Source organism: Halichoerus grypus, chromosome 12 (genome assembly GCF_964656455.1).
Source record: "Halichoerus grypus chromosome 12, mHalGry1.hap1.1, whole genome shotgun sequence".
NCBI classification, from domain to species: Eukaryota; Metazoa; Chordata; class Mammalia; order Carnivora; family Phocidae; genus Halichoerus; species Halichoerus grypus.
Genome location: NC_135723.1, coordinates 31,364,545 through 31,381,265, shown reverse-complemented (window position 1 = coordinate 31,381,265; position 16,721 = coordinate 31,364,545). Strand labels below are relative to the sequence as shown.

At 40.6% G+C, this 16,721-nt stretch overlaps 1 protein-coding gene across 1 annotated transcript in view; it reads right to left on the bottom strand.

The window, feature by feature from the left end:
• GRM3 (glutamate metabotropic receptor 3) overlaps nucleotides 1-16,721 on the bottom strand; it is a 225,784-nt gene that overhangs the window by 69,974 nt on the left and 139,089 nt on the right. The window contains exon 3 of the mRNA XM_036064732.2: nucleotides 7,489-8,344. Coding sequence (XP_035920625.1) covers nucleotides 7,489-8,344 — 856 coding nt within the window. The remainder of the gene's footprint in view (nucleotides 1-7,488; nucleotides 8,345-16,721) is intronic.

The window sequence follows — 16,721 nt, the reverse complement described above, 5'->3', positions numbered from 1 at the left end:
ATAATATATTAATGGTCAGTCATAGAACATCTAATCATATTTGGTTCAGCAGCTTAGTGTGTGTATGAACATAATTTTGTATTGGAGATATTATTTTGGACATGTAATATATGGTCAACTCTGTGCTAGGGAAATTGTTTATAATTTTTTTTTTATGGAATCAAGTTTCTGAATATTCCGAAGTGTTAGTAAGTTAGTAATGTTAGAAAAGTTAGTACTGTAACTTCTGGGGACTCAGCCACCTTATCAAATTTTAAATTATCCCAGACAGTGGGATGTATCCTTTAACCGTCATAGTTTTGGAATGAACTAGATACAAATGAGGGCTTATGCTACCCCAGGTATAATGCTAGGGGTCGGGAGAAAAAATGTGAAGGATGATTATATAATCTTTCCTGGAGATCTCACACAGAGTGACTAACAATACTGTGGACACCTGTTGAACGTTTAAAGTAAGAGGGAGGTGAGAATAGTGACCAGGCACTGAGTGTTTAGCTTTCCTCCTCAGTGCCTGCTCCTCAGGATGCGACCTCACATCCTTAATCTTCAGAAACTGTGCTCACTGCTCAGGTATTAGGACAATTCCGCTACGTTCCTAGGAAGGTTTACCAAACACAACTCTGGGAGGGATCGCCCATAATTTCCTGCTTCATTAGATGACAATTTAATCTTTTAAAATCTGCAGAGAAAAGTCCTCTATTTCAGTATTTGACTGCCACCATGGACAGAAATTTTTTTCTGAATCCATTGGAAGCACTTCCTTTATCTATTTTGGCTCTCCAGTATGCTGTCGAAGATGAGTAGTACCACAAAGGTAGATGAAGTAGAAAAACACGTGTTTCCAATTCAACTGAAATTAGAAACCTTGAAAGACCAGGTTATTGTGGGATAACACCAGGTGTCCCGAAGGTCAGGAACATAGGCTAAACTTATTTTTAAACGACACGTTAGCTATAGTGTTAGAAAATGCTCAGAATATTTTCCTCAATCTCCAGACACCTTTGTACGTGATATTCCTATAAATATACCACAGTGTCCAAAAAGCCTGGAAACATCTAGAGGATAGCATATTTATTGTACTTTTTTTCTGATTAGCAAAGTGGTAGAATTCGTTTCTTTCCTACTTCATGAGGGATGATTACTGTTTTCTGCTTCATAGACAGGATGGCTCTTTAAATGAATCATAAGGATTATGAAATAATAACAACTATATGATGAGAATAATAAGCAGCAGCAGCAGCAGAAAGCTCAGGCCAAAGTGGAAAATGAGGTTTTCTAGAGACTCCCGTTCTCCACTGTGTGACCTTAAAATGGGAATCATTTCTCAAGCTTCTAAGACACCAAAGCACAGATGCATGGTGCATAAACAAATAAGTAACCACATTAGTGGTGTCCTTTGGGGGTTTAAATCTTATTCCTGTGACCCCAGGAAGCTGACCAGAGAGAAAAGGGAAGAAAGAAATACAGGATATTTATCTTTACATTTTGGAAATGCTTTTGATCAGCAGAGCTGGAACAAGTTTCTGTGCTTTTGTGGGAACTACAAATGTTCCAGGGGAGGAAGCAAGATCAAGAGCAGTTTGCTCTTTCAGGGACTTCAAAGCCCATTCATCTGAAGATGTGGCCATTACCATTTTGGCTTCCTCACTGTGCCTTGGATGGCCCTGTACTTTTCAAGAGGAGAGCCTTGCTGGGTTGGGGCCAGCTCAAACATATTCCTTGGAGTGCAGTGTTCCAGAAAATCTGCCCTTCCTGGCCGGTGCTCTGTGATTACAGTCTCAACCAGGAGTAATCCTTGGACCTAGTGGATGAGTCAGATGCAGAGGTGAGTGGGACAGTGAGGCTGGACTCCTCATTTTCTACCTCTGCTTCTCTTCCAGGTATGGAGAATTGTAGACATAAGAACAAGGCTGCACCATCCCCACCAGGCTCCAAGTCTCTGATCTCAGCAGTCTGTCTCCTTGCTGAGACCAAGAGATGAGTGTGCCTCACCTCCCCACCCCCCACCTCCCAAAAAAAGAAAAAAGGAAAAAACAAGCAACCAACCAAATGAGCAACAACAACAAAAACTGTCATCGTTGTGTGTCCTATTACCCAGTCCTATTAGGACCACAAGTCCAGCATAACAGTTGTCCTCTTCACTTGCAAGTCAAACCCTGGGAGTGAGATTTGTTCAGTGAGGTGGAGATTTCTTCTGGGCCTCACTTAAGATACATAATAATTTTCCAACTCAAAACAAAAACCAAAATCAAAACAGAATGCAAAGACTAGGGCAAGACCCTAATACTGCAGCCCCCCATCATCCTGCTTCTGTACTTGAGTGGCTCCAGAAAGCAGGGACTGCATTGCTCCTGTTCACTGTTGTGTCCCCAGGCCCCAGCATGAAGTCTAATCACATCTGTGGAAGGAATGACTACATCAGGACCTTGGTGTCACCTGTTTCATTATGTGATCTTGGATACATTTCCTATTGTGTCAAGTTCTCAATTTCTCCCTTCTCAAACATTCTAGCCCACCCGCCCCTGCAAATCACACAGAGCAATGCTGTGAGTGTTATTTCCAAGAGAATGCCTCCCCGATTGTGGATGTGTCTTGGAGCACCCCTGGCAGTATGTTCAGTAAGTGGGAGCTCTTCCTTTTCTCTTTTGAATTGGGTGTACTCCGGTTACCACATCACTCTGACAGTTGAGTTCACTTTTATGTGCTTCAGTAAGTGAAGATAATAATGCTGACATCCTGAATTTCCACCCCTGTCAAGTGAGGAGTAGGGGCAAGTTCATCTTTGAGGAAGGCCTTTTGTCACTCTATGATTTTATTCTCCTCCACTTTCTGGAATTGGTCTCAGAATAAAAAGTGAGAGAGACTGCACTCTCCTGTGAACACACAGCGGACAGTGATATTGCATTTCTATGGATGTTTAATGGCCCTCTCTATTTCTTCTCTTTCTAACTCACTTGGTAGTTCAAGCTTTCCTTTTACATGATAAGCACATGGAATTTCACTCAAAGTCATTTTGAAAAGTCAAATGACAACAAACATAATTCGCATTTAAATATTTCTTTCAGAATTCTGGATGACATGGCTCTTTCAGATGGAAATCATTTTACTAACAACAAAAAAAGCTTTGAAAAAAATTTTTTTTAATATCCTAAGGTTTAGATTCTAAGGCTCAGCTTCCAAAGTGTGGGTGTTTTATGAAACACCTCAGCTCCAACTAATTGGGAAAGTGGCCCAGGAGCATTAAAAGAATCATAAGAAGGAGCCCAGAAAGAAACATATTTCAAACTTACTGACTGATTGTCTTTCATTCCTTCAATCAACATCCCATTGAAATCTAATGTATGTCAGAAATGATGTTAGGTATTTGGGATCAAAGACCTCAACGTCCCAAGGTTCTTGGTGACACCCAAAAGCAGCCCCAGACCTGGTGACTGGATTTCAGTCTCTGCTCCTGCCACTAACCAGATGATGACCTTGGACAAATCACTGTGAGTTTTGGGGCTTCATCTATAAAACAGGGATGGATAAGAGATCCAGAGCTAATGCTGTTAGGTTTTAAATGTATCTCAAATACAATGATAGAACATAACTAAAGGACAGTGCTTAGGTAAAAGCAAGCCATTCTGGAAGTCATATACTTTTCTTTGTTGAAACTCATTTGTTAGTGAACACAGTATATATATTAAATTTTCATAAAAAGAATATTATAAATCTATTGATTCTTTTCCTCATTCCTTATTCCTTCAGTAAATATTCATGTAATGCCCACTCTGTACTAGAAACTGTGTTGGGTATTTGAGATCAGAGATGAAACATATATTCTCTGCCTTGAAAAAGCTCACAATGTAGTAATGGAGACAGAGAAGGAAATATGAGTTTGGGTGTCAAGTGATATTCATAACCAACAAATATTTATTGAGTGGCCATTATGCTTGAGCTGTGTCAGTGAAAAAATTGATAACGATTTCTGTTTTCATGGTGTTTATATTCAAGTGTGAAGATCAAACAATGGAGAATAAATTTGAGAATAAATGAGGTGGTATGAAAGAAAAGGGAAAAAATCACTGTGTATAAAAGAAATAGAGCAGCTTAGAGAGACATGAGGATGCCTGTTGTGGGGTGGGGGCAGTGAATTACAACTTCCAGAAGGATTGCCTGGTGGGCCTCAGGAAAGCTAACATTGAAGTAAAGACTTGAAGGAAGTAAGGGAATTGACTAGCCCCAGGAATATATGGGGATAGGGCATTAGAGACAGAGAGAACTGCCAGCAGAAAAAGCCCTGAATTTGGTAATGAGGGTGGCTGGAGTGAATGGAGAAAGAGGGGGAGTGAAAGTAATGACAGGAGAGCAAGAAGGACGGGGAGGGGGTGGATTGGGGAAGACATCTATAGGGCATTGTAAGGATTTTTTGACTTTTACTGTTGGGTGAAATGGGGGAACTCCCTAAGAGGTTGTGAGTAGAGGAGTGACTTGCTTTGATTTAAGTTTTAAAAGGGCATCCTGGCTGCCGTGGAGAGAATGGGTTGTGGAGGCTGGGATGGAGGGGGGCAAGAGTGAATCAATTAGGAGGCTGTTGTAGAAATGTAGCCCAGAGATGTTGGTGGCTTGGACCAGGGTGGTAGCAGTGGAGACTGAGTAAGTGAAGGTACTAGATAGGGTAGATGGAGGTTGGGTGAGAGGTCCTAGGTGGAGGAAACAGACATGCACATTGCATGTACATCTCATGTACACAGGATACAAAGACAAAAGTAAAGGTATGATGTGCTTGGGGAACTGCAAGTAGTCTTTATGGAAGGAAGGGTGAATGTGGGGTGCATAGCGAGAGGTAGATAATGGTTAGATCCTATGCCAGGAGAGCTCACTCTTCTGATGAATCTTGAACAAACTGTAGTTCTGCAAAATCTCTTTTGTAAAAGGAATATCAAACTGGGTTAACTCCAAGGATACTTATGTTGGCCTATGCTGGAACTAGCTAGTAGGAATATACTGAGGAACCAAAGAGTATTTGAACTTATGTAGTTAAAATTCTCAGGAGGCTTAGCTTTTCCATCCTGTAATGACTAGAGCCCTTAGGAGGCTGGCTGCAACTATCTATCCCTTGTCAGAAAAATCTTGGAGTAAATGCACTGAGTACAAGCAGATGGCTGGAAGAGGACTTTTTCAACCCACTTGAGCAAAGATGGTTTGCAGTTTACTTTTGTGCTTAGTCCCTTGGGTCATTATTCAAGTTATAAAAACAAAGATACTATTTCAGAGAAAAATGTAAAACAAAATCTGCTTTTCAATAGGTAACCAGGTTAGCCTTATTTTTAAAATGTACATACTTAGCTCCTTTAGCATCTCAGTGTCCTCCCATAGTATGGCACTTTCTGGTCCAATTCCCACATTACTAAGCATTGTGGCACTGGTGGCTGGTCTAAGTTCCCTGTCTTTGTAGTTTCCACCTGTTTTTCACCCTTCTACTCTCTTCAGAGGTGGAGAAGGATTGGTAATGTCAAACAAGTTGAGAAGGCTAAAATAGCACTTTGTGGTCAAGTTTACAAAGCTGAACCAAATTGTAGAATCAAAGCCAGTAATTGAACAAGACAGACAAAAAGAAGATACTTTTGTTTTATTTACCAAATAATGGCCTTATTTCTTCACTTTTCTTCGCCATTTAAGTCTCAGTCTGGGAAATGAAGGAAAATATTTTGGTTACCTAAAACACCTTGCAAGGGCTCACTGAAATCTAAGAGCTCCCTTTATAGTAGCTGCTGATGAGCAGATAGATTTGTGTATTTGTATACTGAAGAATGAGGAATGGACTAGATTAATAAGGTTAATGAATACATGTAGCGAATAAAGATAAATAATAACCCCAAGGGTAATGAGAAGGGGGTAGGGATGGTGCTTATCTTATTTATCTTTAAGTGCATTGTAGATGCTATTTACAGATACCTGTGAAATTCATTTTATTTAGAGCAAAGCTATTCTTTTTTACTGATTTCTATGGTCCATTCTTATTTTCTGGAGATGTCAGTGGAAATTGATCTGGGATTTTGAGATAAATGGTGATTTGATATTATATATAAAACATATATTTGTTATTTCTATATGGAATGCACCTGTGGGAATACAGGGCACAGAAAGAGTTTAATCTTTACCACTTATAAACAGTCATTCCAATGGGAAGAGATATCTAGTAGATGAATAGGAGAAAATACTGACATAACTGATTTCTACTACTTTTGGCTCCCTCTGAGTAGAATGAGGAAAAGATGTGCAAAATGCAGGCTGGTAATTTTTGTGCTTATTTTCAAGACTGATTTGGGAATTAGAATTTTGGAATAGGAACCAATGGTCGTAAGTCCTACCAGTGATTTTTCAGGTCATTTTGACTTCCAAATGATCATCTATAGAGTAGATGTGAGAACTGCCACTTATTCTAATAACAGTATGATTTGAGCATATGAACTTTCATGTCTTTGGGGAGAAACCAATTGAAACAGACTGTGTAGATTAGAATGATGCCCTAATGGCATGGGAGATGATTATTAGTGATTTAGGCAAATGAAAGCACTTTATCATTGTAATATTTCTGGCATCAAGTTTTTTTGTGCCATATAATATTACTTACTGTTTATGATTTGGGTAAAGCTAAAGTCCTCAGAACCAATACCTTAATGCACTGGTATCACATGTACCGTTGTAGAGAATGCAAACTTAAAAATTTTGTGGCTTTTATGCTAGTAAGGCATTGAAATGCAATGCTATCTTTAGAAATACTTTACCATATTTAGAATCAAATGAAGAGGAAACAAAAACCATTTCAAACACACCTTTGCCTCTTCACTACTATATTGTAATGACTTCCATAAGCCTTCAATTTGTTTATACTCAGGCTCTCAGAAAAAGTTTCATTTCATAACATCCTTTGAGAAAATCTACGACTCTTAATGCTGACATGGAAATGTTTCTGTACAGCAGAAGAAATCAACTCAAATGCCTGGAAATCACCATGGTCTGAGTATTTTTCCCTTTTGCCCCTAATTAAGCTCTGGGAAAACAGCGACTTTTTTCTCTCACCCACTGTGAAAGTTATGAGATTCTTTTGCTCAAATCACCCCAAAGGAAGGCTTGGAAGTTCATGTTCCTTAGAGAGTTTCCAATTCTGCTAAAGAAGATTAAATGCCCATATCAGACGTGTCATACCCCACAGCTAACAAAAAAGAGAGCAAATGTAGCGTAGCCCACATGTAGACAGCTACCACAGATCAGCCTAGCCTAGGGAGCCTTTCAATTTCATGTAGTGCATCAACCAAGATATTCACTCAAAAATAAGTTAGAACACCACAGCCATCATCTTGCATCTCGGAATATTTGTTTAACAGTCTGAACCCTTTTTATGGCTCTGAAATGAAGATTTCTGGGTCAGGGACAGAGGTATCAGAATCCTGTTTGATTCTACCTGTTTACCCCGCAGAAGATGAGTAAAGGCTCCTCGCTTACCTGTGAAGTTGATTTTCAGCAAATAGTCCTTGTACAACTTCTTCCCGTCCAGGATCTTCATAGCATCGCAAAGCTTGGTGGTGTTGGGACAGAGGGTGCGCTGCATTTTGTGCAGGGCGTGAGCCATGGCATACACGGCGTTCACCACAAACATGATCTTGGATTCCTGCTCGTAGTTGCTGCTGTCGATGGCCAGGTGCTTGTCGCACGTGCGCCGGTGGTTCCGCTTGTTCTGGAGGCTGCACTGGAACTTCTGTTCCCAGAAGTCCCGGAACCAGGGGTTCCGGTGGTTGTTGTAGGGGTTGAGGCTCTGGAAGTAGCGGTCGAACTGGCGGACGGGGTGCGAGGCCAGCTCCAGTGTGATGGCGCCGTAGGCCACATGCTCGCTGCCCTTGACGATGCTCTCCTGCGCGCCCCAGCCGTCGCTGGCCACCCAGGTGAACGAGGCGTTGGCGCGGCTGGCGGCGGCGATGAGCTCGCGCGAGTCGTCGCTGCGCATGAAGAGCACGACGACGCGCGCGTTGGGCTTCTGCAGCAGCTCGCGGATCACGCTGTCGTAGGACTTGCGGATGTTGGAGCGACCCACCTTCTCCGCGGTGGCGATGCAGATGTTGCGCTGGCGGGCTTCCTGCTCGAAGGCCTCGATCCCCGTCTCCCCGTAGTCACCCTCCGAGGCCACGGTGGACACGTAGGTCCAGTTGAAGAAACGCAAGATCTCGGCCATGGCTTTGGCCTGGTAGAAGTCGGGGGGCACCGTCCTGGCAAAGTAATCATAGCGCGACTTGTCGCTGAGTTTGGCGCTGGTGGACGCGTAGCTTATCTGAGGGATCTGGAAGAGCCTTAGCAGGTTTGCCACCTGGCGGGGAGGAGGAAGGGAGAAGAACTTGTTTTAGAAACCTGGAGGTAAATGGACATGAAAAATGAGTAATACCAGACTGTTTACCCAGCTCCCTTTCCACCTCTGGATGTCACCAGACCCTTCCCTGGACACTGTATTTTGGATATGACGGAGCAGGTTTCGAGCAGGTGGTTTATGCTTTGGCAAAGGGCATTAGTAGAAAAATGAGAGGGCAGTCCTCTCTGTCTCCCAGACTTTATGCTAGTCCCCGGGCTATGATCAGTCCTGTTCAGGTGTCTTACCTGTGGTTGTTTTAAGTTTCTGGAGTCTTGATATAGCTCAGTCAGGCAATGAACTACAGGGAATTGGCCAAACTGGTTTTTAGACAACTTGGCTACAGTGTATAGAGAGAGCCTGGGTGTTGTCTGATTCTCACTTCCCCCTCTTTTGCTAAAAATGGCAATCTCTGAAAGAGTTTAATTTGGGAACCTTATGCCACATGGACAGTCCAAATTGGACATTTATTATCTAGGTTAAGAAAAAAAAAATCAATTCTTTTTGGTCCACACCAAATTTTAGGCATATGCTTTTCTAAACTTCTGAAAAGCTTGACCAATATTTTCTTTGCTTTCTTTTTCCTTTTAAAATGTTGTTTCTGTTTGGGCTGTGTGAAAAGAAAGCATACAAATGCGATTCTTATGGCATTTTTGATTAAAGAGCAAATAAGGAAGTATTAAAGACCTTATCAAGAAAAAACCATCTACTTCAAAATTTTAAAGCTTGAATAAAGAATTTAAATTTGTTATAATTCACCTACTGGTAATATTTCAGTTTTTATTTATTGCAGAATAAAAAAGGAAAGTGACACTAGCATACCAAGGAACATTTTATGCATTGAGTATTTGCATAAATATATATCTTAAAACATGTACACACATGGTATGTATACCTAATAATAAGTTTGTTTTAATTTTTCTGGAATACTTCGCGTATTCTGAACCCTTCTATCTCTATACTGACTTCAGCTAAGTCACATAATATACTAATCAGAAACAACACTGAATATTCTGATATACTCTATGAGTACTTTGAAATTTTCCTTCTGGAACTTGTGGTTTCAGGTTTACATTTGACATGTAGGAAGCACAGCTTGAAATAGGCAGCTGTTAGCAAAGAGCACGAGTAACATAAAACAACTGACATCTGAGTCCCGATTAATCATCATTTCATCTGGCAAAGGAAACCAACAGCCAAGTTCATACACAGCCACACAGCATGTTCTTGGAGATCTGGCCTGCTATTAAAACCAACACTTGATATAGCCCAGAGCTATCAAAAATGTTTTCTATATCTTTTCAAATCCTGGTACCTCTCCCTTAACTACAAATGGAACAGCTAGAAAATTAGACACTTGCCATGCAAAACAAAGCAAATTTAAGACCCAAATCTTTCTTGCACTTGGTAAAAACTTTTTTTTTTTTTTAATATCCTAGGATATGGAGGAATTGGGGGAAACAGAGGTAAGTGGCTGGGTGGCTGAAAGCTAGTATGCCATTTATTTCTTCTTTCATCAAGACCAGGAGACCCTGAACACAATGGCCTACACTGATTCATTTGAACATGGGAGTATCGCTTGTTTACTCAGCCTGATAGATGTGGGAATAAGCAAGTACTGTCATTACTTCTAGACTGATTATCTGGCTGCCCTCGGATTTGTGTACCATGGTGGCAGACTGGCAATAAGAGAGAGCCCTGTCCATGCATAGGCTTGGCTTGGTATTGGTGTTTCTGGGTAGCACTGGAAAACTGTCTCTTCTTCATGCTACAGTTTATTCTCATCTTCAAGTTACATTCCTCAAGACCTTAACCCCTCAGGGAGGCAGGGAATGAAAGGACCTGAAAAATGCCCAGAGATATTATTTTCTGGCAGCGAGGAGCCAAGTGAAAGGATTCTAAGCTGCCAAAACTTTCTTCTCCCAGTGGGGTACAAGTAATGAGAAGCTGCTTAAGAAAAGAGTTCTTGTCTGTTGACTGATAGGATCCCGTGGCTGCGTGTCTACCTCTCCAGGATGTCTGAAAACAATTTTTCAGACAAGGCAGGTTGTACAATAGAAGGAACTATGCATAGAATAATGGATGTGGAAAAATCCCCTGCACTGGGAAGGGCCATGATGAGCTGTAGCACTTGGGGAGGGTGGTGGGCTAGAATAAAACTGCGATTATCACAATTATTATAATTATTCATAGTGTGTGACTATGAATCTGAAGGGTGAAGCACAGAAAGACATCTGGGTAGGAAGAATAGGGGAGAAGAACAGAAGCGATGCTGCGGCATCCACCATGGATTGTCTAGCTGTTGTTAGTAGGAGCTTTCTTACTAACATAAAACTTGAGACTAGGGTTGGGGGATATCCAGATAATTGTCAGCTGGATGTTTCCTATCTCGTTTGTCTCAAAACTGGGCATCTGAGGCATTCCTGACTTGTTTTACAGGCCATATGGTTTCTCTGAGAAAGCATGAAGGAATAAGGGGAACTCCTACACTGGACATCATTTTAAAAGTAAAAGAAGAACCATTGTAGGATGGGGAAGTAATGTGAAATTTTGGGAGAAAGTTATCCAATTATATTGTTAGCAGGAGTGGAGGAAGGAAAACCAGGATCAAGTTATATATGCTTTAGCAAAAAATGGCTTAAAAGTAGAGGTACACTTCTCATGGAAAGAGACTCTAAAAAGGTACATAGGCTAAGAGAAATAGAAAGACTTAAAAAACTCTGACCATATAAAATCCTTTCAACAAAACAGAAAAGACAAGATCTCCAAAGAACCCACTGGTTGCTAGCCTGCATGGGGACATTTGAGTGATAACAGTACTAGTGACAAGGGATGGGTGCTAGATGTGTGCTGGGTCCTTGGGCATCCCCACGGACAGCATGGAAGATGGGAATGAACCTGTGAGAAGTAGCGAGACTAAAGCACAGAATGTGAAAATGGAGCAAAGTGATTGTTTTAGCTGTTTTGTGTTTAAATTATGTTTCAGCAGAAGACTTGGTGAGAAGGGAGAATCATTGGCTGGGGAAGGTGGTTCTTGATGGTGAAAGAAAAGACCTTGTCCAGTCCCTCTGGCTTCTTCCATCTCTCCAGTGAGAATGTGTTCTAACCTGGAGATGGTAATACAATTATATGAAAACGTTATCTCACATCAATGTGGGAGAGAAGTCCAAACAAAAACCCATAAAATCATGTTATTTGAGTTTGCTCCCAGTTCTGAGTTCTGGAGGAAATAGCAGATGAATCTATGGAATCACCATCAGTAATCTTTGAGAAATCAATAATGGGAGGACTGTCAGAGGGTTGAAAAGGAAGGAAGAAGGGCAAATTCAGGAAATATAAATTAAGAGTGAATAAATCAATAAGAAGGATGTATTTCGGTAACTCTTCTAGAATAGAGTTTTTTATTAGAGAGCATGCAAGTGCTTAGAAAGTCACAGTGCCGCTTCACTAACAATGAATTTCACTAGAGAACATCTCAGCATTAGTTGAACAATTTAGGGAAGAATTGTAGCCCTGGAGGACCATGACTTCCACAAGTTGGACTCTTGTGGAAAAGGGAAAGTGGTAGGAATTGGATGAGAAAGTTGAATATATTCTAAGAGAACAGTTTGAAACAAAGTCTGTATGAGGTGGTCAAGTAAGGTTAAATTTTTATCAGTGACTTTGGAAAAAAAATGTAAATGAGCTATAAGATCTTTACATTTTAGAACTGGAAGGAACCATGAAGATGATCTAAGTGTTTTGTTTTATAGGTGAGGAAGCTGAAGCTCAAAGGGTGAAGTGTCTTTCCAGAATTTACACAACCGATAAACAGAAAAAGCTAAGATGAGAGCCCAATTTCTTGATTTCCCCCAAAGGACTAGACTTTCTCTCTGGCAATAAGGTGATAGGAACATAGGGAGAGATGTAAATTTCTGGATTCAAGTTAAAATGACAAAAGTGAACAAAGAAGAAGAAAACTAGGGGGAAAATGACGTTACAAATGCAAAGTTGAGCGTTGCAATTCAGCGCCACAAATCCAAGGGGAGCTAAAATCAAAGATGGATTATTGAGGGGTTTACTCCCTTTAGAGACCAGCCCACAATTCCTCAAGAGTGAACAGGGATGAACTATCCCACAGTCCCTATTCTCTGAGTTACTGTTTGCAGACTACCCTCTTTGGGAAGCCTTTTAAAGATCCCTCGTATTTTTAATAGTCCTAATATTTTTGTGCCAGCTAGGGTTCTAGCTGTTGTAGATGTATTATCTCCTTAATTCTCGTAACAATCTTTGCAGTAGACATTACCTTTAGCCTGTTGTATAGATTGAGAAACTGAGGCACAGAGTGCCTCCGGATCTTGCTAAAGAGCCCAAAAGTGATAGGATTTGGCACTGCGCTCACCTTCCCAGACTCAATCCATTCTGCAATCCAAGCTCTGAACCTCTGCCATATGTGATTCTTCTCTCTACACTATGGCAATGATATATTTCAAATTATAACATGTTTGTCTTTTTTAAAATTTCTGACAGCATAAACTCCTTGGTTTGAGGGCCATGAGCAATCACTCCTTGTTATCAAAAGTATATATATATATATATTTTTTTTCATTTTTCAGTCTGTATTTTGCAGTGGCTCCATGAGCATTTGTTTTCTGATTGACCATCTTCAGAGATAACAGCAGTTGTCTGAGAATCCACTGGGAAATTTGAACTGTGAGTTGAAAGCTTCAAGCTATAAATATCATGATCATGTTCAGCCTCATGATTTATGTGAGAAACATAATGACCTTATGGCAGAGCCTGTTATTTCCTAGGGCTGGGGAGGCTGCACACAGATTTAACGGAACCCTTTCCCCCATGTAGCATGTATTATAGTTTGATATTCAGTGTTCACACACCATTTTCTGGGTGGTTTGAATTTATGCAGGACTAGCCATTACCAGGTTTTCATTGTAACCTGTCAAGTCATGAATATATTATTGACCCTGTTGGCTTGAGGAGAAACATTTAGGATGCTGGGCTTGGCCAGGTACTATTATGCACTTTAGCAGGTGACATGGTCTAAAATTAAGATTTCTTGTATTATTCTCATTTTCGTAGTTGCAAGCTGGAGTTATTTAGGATGGGCATTGTCTGCAATAGTTGTCCAACAAACCAATGTTACATGTTGTTGAACATCTGCCACCATTTTCTGGTTCTTGTCCCATCCAGAGGAGCTCAGTTCCATGTAGTTTCCCCAGTGTGTTATGTTCTGGGTGTATGCATAAAGTTTACTGCATACGATGTTCTCAAATCTACATGCCTTCGCACACATTGTTCCTTCTGCTTAAAATGACCTTTACCACTTGTCTGCTCAGCGAATCCACTCAAGGGCCCCTTCTCTGGGAAACCTTTCTTGATGCCTCGCATCAAGCTGAGTTGTGCCCATTATCTGTGCTCCTTTATGTATTTTCCTCATGGTACTAATCAAAGTATAGTAGCGATTTTTATTCATTAATTCCTCTACTGAAATGAGAACTCTTAAGGACAGGGGATGTGTGTTGTTAATTTCTGATTCCTCAGTGCCTTGCAGAGGATAGAGATGCCCCATAATGTTTGTTAAATGAATGAATTGATGAATGAGTGGGTAGTTTGCTGTTCTCCCATGTAATCTTTTCTATTACAAGGATAGATTTCTATGGGGAAAAAAATGGCCACCAGCAGACAATGTAAAGATACTCTCAAACACTATTGATAAACAATTTGCTGTGCAATGTGGATCTTGCACTAATTATATACAATTTTCCACTAAAATGAGATGACACCATAAGACATGGAATTGGCTTAGACATTTAGGAATCTGAAGCAAAGGATTTTGTACTATTAAAACTGATTTCTTCAAATTATCTGTGTCACTAACTAGGAGTATACAAAAGGAAGTCGATATGATATCAACTGGATCTGGCCACTGAACCAATTCCTTTTGGGCTAGAAAACTATCTTTTCATTCTAAGGAAAACAAACTAAGGGCCTTATCCATGAAACCTTAGTTCTCGAACAACATACACCTAAGGTAGGAGTCATAAAAGTAGTAAGATCTGCTGGTAAGGTAAGGTTTTTCTGGAGACAAATGCATCCTGTGCAAGATACATAAGCAGCCAATCTTTGGCTCACTTACCCTTTCTTGGGAATGTCTACAACTTTACCTTTCCAATAGACAGTAGCTGATTGTGGATGGATGTTACTGTAGACATCAAAACCATCCTTATGCATTGTTGGGAATTTTGAGGTAAAGACCAATTTATTTGGAAGTTTTACTTCTCCCGGCATTTTTTTTTTTTTTTTTTTTTTAGCAAGTCAGGGGACCTCTTCTTTGTAGGATTCCAGGTGTCATGCTTCATTTCAATGATGTTCTGATCATGAGTGCGAAAGAGTATGAACTATGGGAAAGAACTCAGGTAGCTTGTTCTTTGCTGTTGTGAAAAGGGAATATGAATTGGAAATTTCAGGCCCCCGTGAGCCTGCACATCAGTCCTGTGGTCACCCTTCCCAGGATATCCACAATGTACCCATTCCAAACACAAGCTTTGTGCCTTCTGTGGTGGCACAATGCCAAATACTTTTTTTCAACAGAAGACAAAAAGGGGTGTGCAAATTTAGAGTCTAGTAGAAATAGATTCCCCACTCAAGTGATTGTCCATTCACAAGGATGCTTTTCAGCACTTTCATTGTCATCAGCTTCTGAGGCTGTGCTAATAAGTTAAAGGGAACGACAATGACTGATTTTTATGTGGACTTGTACTTACCTACAAGAGTTCCAGATGGTAAGAGGCATCAAATGCTTACTTTCCCAGAGAAGTGCTATCTACAGCACTGAAATATATACATTTGAAAAATAACCCCTGTGGCTGTCCTGGGAGTTAGGAGACTTGATAATAGACTCCATGGGTTTGCCTTTGCCTTCTTTGCTGTTCACCTATCTCTTTGGGGTTGTTTTCTAAGAATAAGTCTATAACTTTAATTGTTTTATCATACACGCAATGGCCAAAAGCTTTGTTTCATTCTTTTAATTACATGATTATATATAAGCCTGGAAGAGAAACAGTGAGTGCTGCACTTTGAACCATCTGCTGCCTCATAACACATGTTATTACCTAAAGCAGGTTCTGAAAGTTGTGATGGTAAGAGACCTCAGTGACCCTTCTATTCCAAATGATAAAGATGCACTGTTAGCTGTACAAAATCCCGGATTGGCTTATATTTTAAACTGCAACTGGAGGTGGTATAGAGCTGAGAAACTGCCTGAGGAATTCAAGCTGTTCACATCACACGAGTTATCTGCCCATAAAGGATGCCAATCATATTGTTACTGTGGAAAGGATTAGGCATTTTTTTTTTTTTTTGGACCACACTACCTGTAGCACATCTGGGAACATTTTGCATGAAAACAGTTGACTGCAGCCCATGTATGAAGGCCAGAGATTAATCTGGATTTAGGAAATCACATAATAGAGTGTACCAAAAGCCAGTTTACTCAGTATAATCTGTAAAAGTCACTAACTCTTACATGCTGTGGCCCCAAAACGCACTAGTCAAAGATTCATATTGCCTTTCCCATTCAACAGCATGACTCAGTCCCCATGATTCTGTATAGACAGTCCAGACAAAGGATTCCTTATTCATGGCGAAAACTTACAAAAATGGCTTGAAGTTAACCTGATTTCTATCCCAACTTCCCCGGAAATCGTTGCACTCAACACCTGTGGTTTGCAACCCAGACGGTAATACACTTTCCTTTTCTTCATTTGTGACAAAGGGATTTATGAATAGAAAGGTTATCCATTTTGGCATTCTCATAGCTGAAATGATATGCAGACCTCATAGGATCCCTTGAATCACATTTGCTTCAGGAGACCAGCATTATAAGACATGTCAGGTTTCTCATCATGACAGTGCCACTCTGCATTGGGCAAGTGTCTGTCTTGCTCCCTTACTAACAAGGCACTATCTCGGGAATAACTTTGTTTCCACTCTGACTTAGCAAGTACTTAGGAGAAGAACCAGAAGGTATTTGCCCATGGAATCAGTCTGCATCTGATTTTTGCTCCCTTTTTCCTCCATGAGTTTATGTTCAAGAGAAATCATGGAACCAAATTCATTTGGGTTCCAGTCATTGACAGTGGGATCAAAAGGTCTATGTCAGATCTGGCCCAGGGTATATTAATGTTGGCCAGCCACACCTGCAAAGGCATGGTTCCCAGGAAGACCTGACACCAACAGACCTGCTAGAAGCATGTCCTTTAGTACCCTGGGTATTGATTTTTCACAATGTCTGTTGAGGATCTAACAGAGCCACAAGTTGTACTAAAGTGTATTTTCTGTG